General features: G+C 37.1%; 1 protein-coding gene across 1 annotated transcript in view; it reads left to right on the top strand.

The window, feature by feature from the left end:
* LOC107694217 (zinc finger protein 729-like) overlaps positions 1-12,923 on the top strand; it is a gene marked incomplete at its 5' end in the record, with an annotated part of 35,335 nt that overhangs the window by 4,142 nt on the left and 18,270 nt on the right. Inside the window, one exon of the mRNA XM_016493855.1 lies at positions 112-373. Within this exon, the coding sequence (XP_016349341.1) occupies positions 112-373 (262 nt within the window). The remainder of the gene's footprint in view (positions 1-111; positions 374-12,923) is intronic.

Here is a 12,923-nt window from a genome sequence, read left to right as displayed (position 1 = left end):
AAACCTTATAAGTGTTCACACTGTGACAAGAGATTCAGTCATTCATCAAATCTGAAAACACATGAAATGATCCACACTGGAGAAAAACCTTACAATTGTTCACACTGTGACAAGATATTCAATAGGTCAGGAGACCTGGAAACACATGAGAGGATCCACACTGGAGTGAAGCCTTATAAGTGTTCACACTGTAACAAGAGATTCAGTCAGTCAGCACATCTTAAAATACATGAGAGGATCCACACTGGAGTGAAACCTTATAAGTGTTCACACTGTGACAAGAGATTCAGTCATTCATCAAATCTGAAAACACATGAAATGATCCACACTGGAGAGAAACCTTACAAGTGTTCACACTGTGACAAGATATTCAGTCGGTCAAGAGACCTGGAAGCACATGAGAGGATCCACACTGGAGAGAAACCGTATCACTGCACTGCATGTGGGAAGTGTTTCAATCGTGCATCTGCTCTACACAGTCATACAAAAAACAATCACAGTAAGGCCCCGTACACACGGAGACGCATTTAGCTGTATACATAAAAATGTTGTATCGTATCGGTATTTCGTACAGATGGATCCAGCGTTTTGGGAGCCTGAAAACGCTTTTTTTTTAAACCGGGTCCCAGAGTGGATGAATCTGAAAATTATGACACCTTTGCGTTTTGTGTGTACAGCCAAGCCGTAAATTTTGTGAAACAATGATTTCATCACCCCATGTCTCGACCCTAGTCAGACACAGCTATGTAACATAACAACAACAAAGGCAGACTACATGCTTGTGTTTGTGCTGCAGAAGCTACTGAGTCCATTAGCTTAACTAACTTTACTAGCTTTTCTTGTTATCGTGTTGGGTTTGTATATAGGCTCCCAAGGTTTATGCACATGCTCCAAGTCGTCTTCTCCATTTTTAGTGTATCTCTGTGGCAGAATTACAGCGCCACACACTGGTCTGGCATGAATACTACATCATTTTGAGTCCGTTTCAGTGGTTTTGTGTGTACGCAGATATTCCTTGAGACGACGCCGTGTTTACGGAAGAACAAGAAAATAAAAGATTGGATAGGGAAAGCTCTGGCTTAGTGTGGATGAGCCCTAAGTAGACCATGTTCAGATCCAGCATTTTCAGATCTGATGCTGCCAAGGGCACGTGCTTTCAGATGGAGCGGCATTTACTACACAGAGCCGTAGTTCACTGACAAGCTACGCAATATCGCGTTCATTATCGGCGATGAATCGCCAGTGATTATGAACGCGATATTGCATAGCTTGTCAGTGAACTACGGCTAATCACAGAACCGGCTACTGACGAGATGCACATGACAATCACATTCGATTATTTGCACAGCCCTACTGTCATGTAGCTTTGCAACTGATTCTTCTGTGCTTCTTTTGTAAGACAGACTGAATACCTGAACCCGGTATTAAACCAGCTCTGGGGCTAAATTAAGAAAGGCTGTAGTATCGAAAAGCGAATGTTAACTGTTCTGCATTTAAGTGCTGGGGAAATTAAGGAAATACACTTAGGCCCAATCCCAATTCTATTTTATACCCCTACGCCTATCCCTTCCCCTTGTCCCTTGAAACAGAGTGTCAAGGGGTAGGGGTGAAAATAGGCCCCTAAGAATTGGGACACCACTACTATACCGTTACACGTCATCATACGTCATCATCCTATACACCTATACTGGTGTGCTGGTGTGCATTAGAGCCTTTAATTACTGTTCTATATTAAATGCGCTGCTTACTGACACACAGACATATCAGATATCGCGGAGCTCACACTTCCAGGAGCAAAGAAACTTGTCAACACTGCCCCACGACTTTTTTAATAACAGTTTAAAAACTGAATCGCTACATTATATTTTCCTGCAACAAGAGGATAAAAATCCGTTTTGAAGTAAACTCGCTCATTAAAGAGAGACGCACAGACGTGCACATGCAACTTTTATCTCTCTCTCAAATTGGCAATATTTGAGAAAAAGCCATTTCTAATTATTGGGAGGACTATAGCCCCCCTCTAACAGCCCTGATCAGACATGAACATATGTTGTATTGTGCAGTCTGTAATGATATGACATTAGCAAACTTTAGCGATTTTTTTGCGAACGTTTCTTTGAATAACATCACCGTAAATATGAACACACGATTGAATGTAACATAAAACAAATGATTTATGCTCATTACAATCTTTATTAACGTCAATAATGCTTACATTTGTGGGTCTTTTTGTTCGCTCGGGCAGCCGCTGAGATAATCCTCATACCCCTTCGTTTGAAGTGTGGTCCCGAAAAATCTTTGTTTGAAGGGCTATCTGGCCCTTTCCCCTACTTCTCCAACCAAAAGAGAATCGAGACACCCCTACCCTTCACGTGAATGCACCAAACAGAAGGGTAGGGGAAAGGGGAAGGACTAGGGGGTAAAAATGGGATTGGGCCTTACAGTTTACTATAGCTACATAAATATGATCAAGCTAACTGTATCTTGCCAACTGTTTCTACTTGCGATAATATCAAGACATTCATCACTGACGTGTTTTCGTTATTTTGCAATTTAGAAGCAGGTCTCTCTTGTACTTTAGGGCTGTGCGATTAATGGTATTTTATTTTCGATTGAGTTTGACTTCTGAGGATTATGAAAACAAGTTGTTTGAGTTAAAGCGATATATTAGAGACAATCTGATGTGTCTTGATGCCTTTATGGCCGCTGTGTGCGTGTGTCTGTTAAGTGTCCGTAGTAATCCGTTATTATAAGTTTACACCACTGATCTATAATAGAGAACTAGTTTGCTCATGATTTCATAGAAGTGAAGCCACTGCACCGCCATATTGGTATACCCTAGTATTCCCAGAAGTTCTATTGAATTAATAGTAAATCTTACCATCTTAATGAGAAAACATCACCTAACGAGTCAGTGTTTTTATATCTGAAGGTTTCCTGTACATTCTTACAATGCAAACGTGCTGCATGTAAAAAGTTATTTGTTTAATGTTGGGAATTTCCCCTGCCTATTTAAAATAAATACATATTATATTCATTACAGTAGCGAACATCAGATGGATGAGATCCTCAACAAATGTATTACAAATGACAAAGTGCTTTTTCTGAAATCTGAATAAAATTGTATACTTTCTTTGTGCATATATCTTAATTCGCCTTGTACAATTATTCACTGTTTATGTAATTATGTTGTTATATTGTTTTTATTTGTTGCTGCAAATGTTTCAACAATGATTTCATTAACAGCATGCATCTTGAAGCAGTTGAGTTCAACGTTGGTTAATTTAATAATATATACATAACATTTCACTCCTAATGCTAGAATTTGCACGAATCTATTTTCTATTGAAATAGAATCTATTTCACTATTTGAAATAGATGTTGCTCAATTAGGACAAAAATAAATACATCATAACATCATTCAGAGAAATAGGCTAGTGCTGACAAGATACAGTACAGACTTAAAGACATGAAGCTTCATTTCCAAGATGTTGCATGGTAAGCTTTGAATTTCAATACAATATAGAGCAGCATAGCAACAGAGGCTTGTATTGTAATATTTATTGTATATTCAAATCAATTTCTGATATTAATATCAGATATATGTTCATGTTTAATATTTCCTGCATAATTACATAAAGAAATATATTTTGTGTAGGATCAGTTATCACCTAAACGATTTAATATATATGGCTTATCCTGCTTGAAAACCCTGTTGAAAAAAACCAGCATATGCTGGTTAGGTATGTTTTGACGCTGGGATGCTGGTTTAAGCTGGTCCTTTGCTGGTTTATGCTGGTCATGTGCTAGCAAAGGACCAGCATAAACCAGCAAAGGACCAGTTTAAACCAGCAAAGGACCAGTTTAAACCAGCAAAGGACCAGTTTAAACCAGCAAAGGACCAGTTTAAACCAGCAAAGGACCAGTTTAAACCAGCAAAGGACCAGTTTAAACCAGCAAAGGACCAGTTTAAACCAGCAAAGGACCAGTTTAAACCAGCAAAGGACCAGTTTAAACCAGCAAAGGACCAGTTTAAACCAGCAAAGGACCAGTTTAAACCAGCAAAGGACCAGTTTAAACCAGCAAAGGACCAGTTTAAACCAGCAAAGGACCAGTTTAAACCAGCAAAGGACCAGTTTAAACCAGCAAAGGACCAGTTTAAACCAGCAAAGGACCAGTTTAAACCAGCAAAGGACCAGTTTAAACCAGCAAAGGACCAGTTTAAACCAGCAAAGGACCAGCTTAAACCAGCATCCCAGCGTCAAAACATACCTAACCAGCATATGCTGTTTTTTTCAACAGGGAAGACTTTAAACATTGCAGATAAAATCTGAAGTAAAAATGTATTTACACATATCCTAAAAACTAATGCTGTGTGACTGATACGCTTCAGATCGGGTGATTTTCGGTCAGTGTTTTGGCTGTCAGTCATGCTCTCTGCTGGTAGGGAATAGTAAAATGTCCGATCGAACACTTCACCGCCTGATGACATTTTAGAGCACAATGAGCGATCCAGTCATTATATAGATCGGTGGTTTACGCCAAGCACTGCAACAAGATAGATATGCAGAAGCTGCACTGTAAAGGTCCTTGCACACTGAAATGTTGAGTCTGAAATGTTCGTATGCAGTTTTTTTTTTTTCGTATTCCTCATCCTTTCCTTAAAAGGCAGGGTAGGTGATTTGGTTCAAAAACATTTTTTTGTTATGCTGGTTGAAAGTCTCTTCACGTCCTGATAGCAATCACTAAGTTATGTGGTTTAAAAATATTTATATGTATATTGTCTGTGGAAGGCGTAGGACCATAAAATGTTCTACCAATCAGATTATTTGGTCCGAACATTATGATTGGATGTTCTGCCTGCCTGTTAAAATATGTATTTGCATACCTCTGCACACCCTGTTTACGCAGACATGATACGCCATCAGCGCGTTCATTACACTATTGCAGACCGAGCGAGAATGGAAGCCGTTATTATTGTAATATTATGCGCTTTGTACTGTAATGTTATACAGGTGAATGAGACATGAGGTAATCTGACAGCGTTGCATTCAATCCTCAGCGTCCTCGTTGTGTCGCTGGTTAGCCTCTGGTCTGTCTTTGTGTATTCATGTGTTTTGGAGGAGGCGTGGATTTGCAGAGTGATTAGCAGGGAATGTGGGATCTTGCTTTCAAAGCTAGCTCGCTATTGCTAGCCTTTCCGAAATCCTCCACCCATACCTTTAACAGTCAGTTTTTATCACATCCCAGACATAAGGTTGTTTTTAAATCTTACTTTATGTAGGCCTACATTATTTCTGTATTTCAGATGATGTTTTTCTTACCATTATTTATATTTGGAAGAATTTTCATACTTACTACACCATTTACATAATTTACTTCAAAATAGATCAACAGAGAGATGCTTAAAGTTATAGTTCACCCCAAAATGAAAATGCTGTCATTAATTACTCACCCTCATGTCGTTCCAAACCCGTGAGATCTTCGTTCATCATCGGAACACAAATTAAGATATTTTTGAATAAATCAGATATTTATACTTTATTTAATACTTGTATACAGTAGTTGTAGAATACTTACTGCTAGAGCTACTATGTGAAAGTGGACTTTGCATAATAGGTAGGGCTGGGCGATATATATAAAAAAGTGATATCTCGATATTGTCAAAATTTTTACGATATTCAATATATCTCGATATGTTTGCAGTTGCTTTTAAATAATACAAAACATGATTTCCTTTTGCCCCCATTAAAAAAAAAACAACAAAAACTATTTAGATAGACCAACTATTGTTACAAAATAAATACAAAATGTTTAGTGCAAATTTAAGCAGTTACAAAAATTTAGACCAAGTGATCACTTACTGCTTTTTATTAAATTAACACATGTATATATACCTGAAGTAGTGCAAAACAACAACAGAAAGTGCATTGTCAACTTTTTAGTGCATGCAATTCACAATTTACACTGCACCTGGGGGAAATAATTAAACTGGATAAGTATATATATATATATATTTTTCCAAGTTTTTAGCTAAGAACACAAGTCTGTCTACTGTCTCTGGTTTAAGAGAAGCTCTGTGGCATGAAACTATGATCCCACTGTAAAAACCCTCTCAGATGGGGAGCTATAGTTGCTGGAACACATATTTATTTCTTAGCTAATTTTGCAAATTTGGGGAAATGCCTCATGGATGCTCCACCACCATGAGCACAAATCAATAGAATGTGGACTCATACATGGTTTATTTTACCTCATCTAGTGTACTGATTTATTATTGGCTTTATATCTTTGGAGAATCAGGAACACATAGGTATTTTTTAGCTAATGTTGCAAATTTGGGGAAATGTGTCTCATGGATGCTCCACCACCATGAGCACAAATCAATAGAATGTGGACTCATACATGGTTTATTTTACCTCATCTAGTGTACTGATTTATTATTGGCTTTATATCTTTGGAGAATCATCTTCTGGTGCACATGATGGACGACCACCATCTGCATTCAGGTAAAACAACATTGAAGATGATAGATTTATGTATTTATCCCTTATGCACTCTCTCTGTCTATATTATGAAAACTGGTAAAACAAATGAAAAATATTATAACAGTGAAATTGCTAATAGTAATTCCAAATTGCCATAGCCTATGTTTCTCTATTCAAACAACCGCGGTTGAGTAAGTGCATTTATTCAGCGATCACAATCGCAAACAATACAGTCGAGATCTCATGACAGAACACAAACTGGCTGAGTGACGCTTTTATTTAGATGCTAAACTCCAGCTTGTTTGTTGGTGTTTTCAGGTCACTGTCGGCGGCGCTTCCGCAATGAGGAGCGAGCGCTTGCGCATGGTTGCCAGATTGCTTAAACTAAGCAAAACACTGGGCAGAAAATGTATTCTTCTATCAGCGAAGTTCTGATTCGGGGATTTGAACTCTTATTATCTGGCAACCGCACTCATGAAAGCTCGTGTAGTAGAGAGGTGTAGAGCAGTCCGCAATTACGGTGACACATTGCTGCCACACACATATTATTTTTTCCACTCAATTATGTCGTAATAACGAGATGTTATGTCGTTTTAACGACATATTTTCTCGTAATAACGAGATGTTATGTCGTTAAAACGACATCTTTTCTTGTAATAACGAGATGTTATGTCATTAAAACGACATCTTTTCTCGTAATAACGAGATGTTTTCTCATTAAAACGGCATATTTTCTCGTAATAACGAGATGTTTTCCCGTTAAAACTACATATTTTCTCGTAATAACGAGATGTTTTCCCGTTAAAACGACATCTTTTCTTGTAATAACGAGATGTTTTCTCGTTAAAACGACATCTTTTCTCGTAATAACAAGATGTTTTCCCGTTAAAACGACATCTTTTCTCGTAATAACGAGATGTTTTCTCGTAAAAACGAGATATGTCGTAAAAACGATATAATTATCTTGTTAAAACGACATCTTTTCTCGTTAAAACGACATTTTTTTTCTCGTAATAAGGACATATTATGTCATAAAACCGATGTTTTCTCGTTAAAACGACATCTTTTCTCGTAATAACGAGATGTTTTCTCCTTAAAATGACATCTTTTCTCGTAATAACGTGTTAAAACGACATCTTTTCTCGTTAAAACGACATATTTTTTCTCGTAATAAGGACATATTATGTCATAAAACCGATGTTTTCCCGTTATTATAGATATATGGTAGGCCAGGGCCGTGCACAGACCTTTTGAGGGGCATGTGCTGAAACTGAAAAAGGGCACCCCCCACCCCCCCTTAATGACAAATGAAATAACACAAAATAATAGTCTCAAAAGCTTTAGATTTATTCACTATTAATAACAACCATAATATATATAATATATAGGGTTTCTTAGGTCTATAGGTCTATTTATTATAATGACATGGCTTTTAAAGACTACTTAATTTCTAAATCTCAAAAGGTGGAAGTCAAAAAAAGGACATGGTATGATAGCTTGGCATTATACAGTGCAAAGGATATCTGGCCTTCTAGATGTAAAGTAGGCTATAACAATGGGCCTCCTGGGTAGTTGTCATTATTATTTGTAGGGTCCTGTGTTTGTGAATTGCTCTTGTGTACTCACTCTTTTTTAAATTGTATTATACATATATATATATATACATACAGGTGGTGTTCTGAAATGAGGAGGCAAAGTCCTTTTTTTTAAATCAAATGTAAATTCCTGTCTCAGTCACATGTTCTTAGTTAAATAAACATTACTTACACTACCAGAAAACAACAACAACAAATACAATTCTATTTTATATTTCTACATTAACAATGTAATCAATATTCTGTTTATTAAAGCCAAGTATGAATCTCATCAAGTTATTAAGCATTTTACATTTACTCAAAATAATGATCTTTTTAGCAACTTAATATGACCCCTTTAAAATAGTGTATTTCAATAATTTCAGCAGCGTGCAGATCCTCGTTTATGTCAGACTGTGGCGACAGCAGCGGACAGTCGCTTAGCTCACTCACATACAGCCTACCATACAGTATAGCCCATCTATAGTAACGGGAAACATGTCGTTTTTATGACATAATATGTCGTTATTACGAGAAAAGATGTCGTTATTACGAGAAAAGATGTCGTTATTACGAGAAAAGATGTCGTTATTACGAGAAAAGATGTCGTTATTACGAGAAAAGATGTCGTTATTACGAGAAAAGATGTCGTTATTACGAGAAAAGATGTCGTTATTACGAGAAAAGATGTCGTTATTACGAGAAAAGATGTCGTTATTACGAGAAAAGATGTCGTTATTACGAGAAAAGATGTCGTTATTACGAGAAAAGATGTCGTTATTACGAGAAAAGATGTCGTTATTACGAGAAAAGATGTCGTTATTACGAGAAAAGATGTCGTTATTACGAGAAAAGATGTCGTTATTACGAGAAAAGATGTCGTTATTACGAGAAAAGATGTCGTTATTACGAGAAAAGATGTCGTTATTACGAGAAAAGATGTCGTTATTACGAGAAAAGATGTCGTTATTACGAGAAAAGATGTCGTTATTACGAGAAAAGATGTCGTTATTACGAGAAAAGATGTCGTTATTACGAGAAAAGATGTCGTTATTACGAGAAAAGATGTCGTTATTACGAGAAAAGATGTCGTTATTACGAGAAAAGATGTCGTTATTACGAGAAAAGATGTCGTTATTACGAGAAAAGATGTCGTTATTACGAGAAAAGATGTCGTTATTACGAGAAAAGATGTCGTTATTACGAGAAAAGATGTCGTTATTACGAGAAAAGATGTCGTTATTACGAGAAAAGATGTCGTTATTACGAGAAAAGATGTCGTTATTACGAGAAAAGATGTCGTTATTACGAGAAAAGATGTCGTTATTACGAGAAAAGATGTCGTTATTACGAGAAAAGATGTCGTTATTACGAGAAAAGATGTCGTTATTACGAGAAAAGATGTCGTTATTACGAGAAAAGATGTCGTTATTACGAGAAAAGATGTCGTTATTACGAGAAAAGATGTCGTTATTACGAGAAAAGATGTCGTTATTACGAGAAAAGATGTCGTTATTACGAGAAAAGATGTCGTTATTACGAGAAAAGATGTCGTTATTACGAGAAAAGATGTCGTTATTACGAGAAAAGATGTCGTTATTACGAGAAAAGATGTCGTTATTACGAGAAAAGATGTCGTTATTACGAGAAAAGATGTCGTTATTACGAGAAAAGATGTCGTTATTACGAGAAAAGATGTCGTTATTACGAGAAAAGATGTCGTTATTACGAGAAAAGATGTCGTTATTACGAGAAAAGATGTCGTTATTACGAGAAAAGATGTCGTTATTACGAGAAAAGATGTCGTTATTACGAGAAAAGATGTCGTTATTACGAGAAAAGATGTCGTTATTACGAGAAAAGATGTCGTTATTACGAGAAAAGATGTCGTTTTAACTAGAAAACATCTCGTTATTAGGAGAAAAGATGTCGTTTTAACGAGAAAAGATGTCCTTAAAACGAGAAAAGATGTCGTTAAAACGAGAAAAGATGTCGTTATTAGGAGAAAAGATGTCGTTTTAACGAGAAAAGAAAAGATGTTACGACATAACATCTTGTTATTACAACATAATTGAGTGGGAAAAAAATATGTGTGTGGCAGCAATGCGTCACCGTAGAAAGGTTTTTGGTAAAGTTTTTTTTTTTTTTTAAATACATTTTAGTCTCTTATTTTTTCGTCAACGAAATTGCATGTTTATATAGTCATAGTTTTCGTTTATTGACCTTATTGTCGTCTCGTCTTCGTTTCGTCTTATCATGGGAAAAAAGCTCGTCAACGAACATTTTTTTGTCATAGTTTTCATTAACGAAATTAACACTAGTCTCCATTTTGCTTATGTGTAAAAACAAACAAACAAAAAAACACCCTCACCCACCTCACGTCTTGCGCGGTAATAGGCCTACATAAGGGGACGTGATATTGGACGTTCGGCGCGTTCTTTTGGAAAAGTATGCTTCAATTTGAAATATTCGATATTCATGAGATTTTTACATCGTCGTCAAAATTATAGCATATTATCGCTAATATTCGATCGCCCAGCCCTAATAATAGGTGCCCTTTAAGCAGTGGCGTAGCGCAAACTCCCCCCCCCGCAAGAGTGAAAGGCGGGGGACCCTCTCTGCATAATCAAAACTGCGCGTACAAGTGCCGTGCATATACTATTGTTTATTTTGCATGAAAACTATTTACTGCTATCTATATAACAATGTTTTTTTTTTTTTTACAATTTATTTTGCGTTAAATCTATTTACTGCATCTGTAACAATGATTTATTTATTTTTTTACAAATGAGAATACAACGAAAACATTACTTTTTTTTTTTTTTTTTTACATTCAAGCTACCCATAAAAAGCATCTAGTGAAAGCATTTCACCTTTAAAAACGTCCAAAACGTCCCTTTCTCCTAGCATTTTTCTGCGCAAAGTCCTTCACAATGTCTGATATGTCCATCTGACGCGCGCGCTGGCTTTCAATGCTGAGAATCGCAAGTTCGGAAAGCCTGTCCTGACTCATTGTGCTTCTCAGGCAGGTTTTTATTAGTTTTAGTTTAGAAAAAGACCACTTGCCACTGTCACAGGGATGGTTAAAAAAAGTTTCAAGGCAGTAGCCACATCTGTGACGCTTGGAAGAATAGATCTATGCTTCAGAATCAGCAGCTCTGCCAGATCTTTAATTGAGCCCGTTTCAATTTTTTTTATTTCTGACCACAGGGCACTTCGAAAGGAAAGCAACTGTGATGGAAATTCGGAGGAAATATCATCGTTGTAGGTCATTGCAAATGTTTCGGCAAATGCAGTTTTAGTTAGTCCTCTCGCCACTTGCCACTGTCACAGGGATGGTTAAAAAAAGTTTCAAGGCAGTAGCCACATCTGTGACGCTTGGAAGAATAGATCTATGCTTCAGAATCAGCAGCTCTGCCAGATCTTTAATTGAGCCCGTTTCAATTTTTTTTATTTCTGACCGCAGGGCACTTCGAAAGGAAAGCAACTGTGATGGAAATTCGGAGGAAATATCATCGTTGTAGGTCATTGCAAATGTTTCGGCAAATGCATGTATGCATACATAAACAACATGTAGGCTAAAGTCTAGTCAAAACGAACGTATTTAAAGAGAAACTGAAACGTGCCAGCGCAATCAAGGATTTTGTCCTTGACAGAGAAAACAGCTTAAAATAGGCTACTCTGTTATTTTTGATCATACAGATAAGAAATAAGACATTATTCGAAAATATGAATAGTTCACTTTTATTTAACAAAACATTGTGCATTTGTTAAAGAGAGAGAGAGAGAGAAAAACAAATAGGATGCGCTTTCAGCCGTCTATAGGTTTCCTTGAACTTTGAGGCGCGATCACAAAAATTAAATGGAGCTCAGAAACTGTAGCGCAGTTTTTTTGTTTTTGGTTTTGTTAATGTAATAATTATTTAAGTGAAACATTTCGTGTAGGCCTATTTATTTTCTTCCTTTTATATATGTAGTTTTATTCTGTTTTTCTCCCTTCACTGAAGCGCGGCAGGTGCGTGATGATGAGACAATGAATCCCCCTGTTCTGTTGTTGTTTGTGCTGCTATTTGCGCATGCACTGAACCCATGAAAAGAGGGGGAAAAATATCTGTGGTATTTTTAATGGTCACTAAATCTAATTTAACATTCTAGTTTTTTCGGTTAATGGCTAATCATCGGTTAACGAGCGTCAGTTGTCGGTCAAGAAAATTACCAAAATGAACAACCCTAACATTTTGGGGGGGGCCCCCCACCACGCGGTGCCCTGCGTGCCCGTCCGCTACACCACTGGTTAGAGCCTAGAATTATTTGCAACAGATGCTGGAGGCCCAATGAAGTCAGGAAGCTGTAAGTGGTGAAAAAAGTAAAGTACTTTGCCTTGCACTGTCTTGCTTCGCCAGATATTGTTGCAGACATTAACTCAACTTATCCACGAGAGAAGCTCTGTTATTCAAATCCTCTTGCCAAGTGAACTGGATTGGATTGGAAACGGGGGATGCCAGGGGAAGCTTGGTTGGAACTAAAAATTGGATGTTTTTCCCATTTGGTGAAATCTTGATTTGGATTTGTCAGTGGACCCCACACCTCACTGCCATAGAGGGCAATGGGCTCAATTACTGATTCTAATATTTTCAGCCAAATTCTAATGGGGATCTCTATAGGACATTGCCGTTTTATGGCGTAGAAGGCCCTGTGTTCTTTATCTCTCAGTTCATTCACAGCATGATTAAAGTTTCTTGTCTCCCTCTCTCTCTCTCTCTCTCTCACACACACACACACACGCTCGCACACACACACACGATGCGCAAAACTCCGCATTTGAACAGTCAATAGCAAATACTTAAACTAATAACAAAAC

Source organism: Sinocyclocheilus anshuiensis, unplaced genomic scaffold, assembly GCF_001515605.1.
Source record: "Sinocyclocheilus anshuiensis isolate Anshui unplaced genomic scaffold, SAMN03320099.WGS_v1.1 scaffold2958, whole genome shotgun sequence".
Taxonomy (NCBI): domain Eukaryota; kingdom Metazoa; phylum Chordata; class Actinopteri; order Cypriniformes; family Cyprinidae; genus Sinocyclocheilus; species Sinocyclocheilus anshuiensis.
This window is presented reverse-complemented; position numbering and strand designations above follow the sequence as displayed.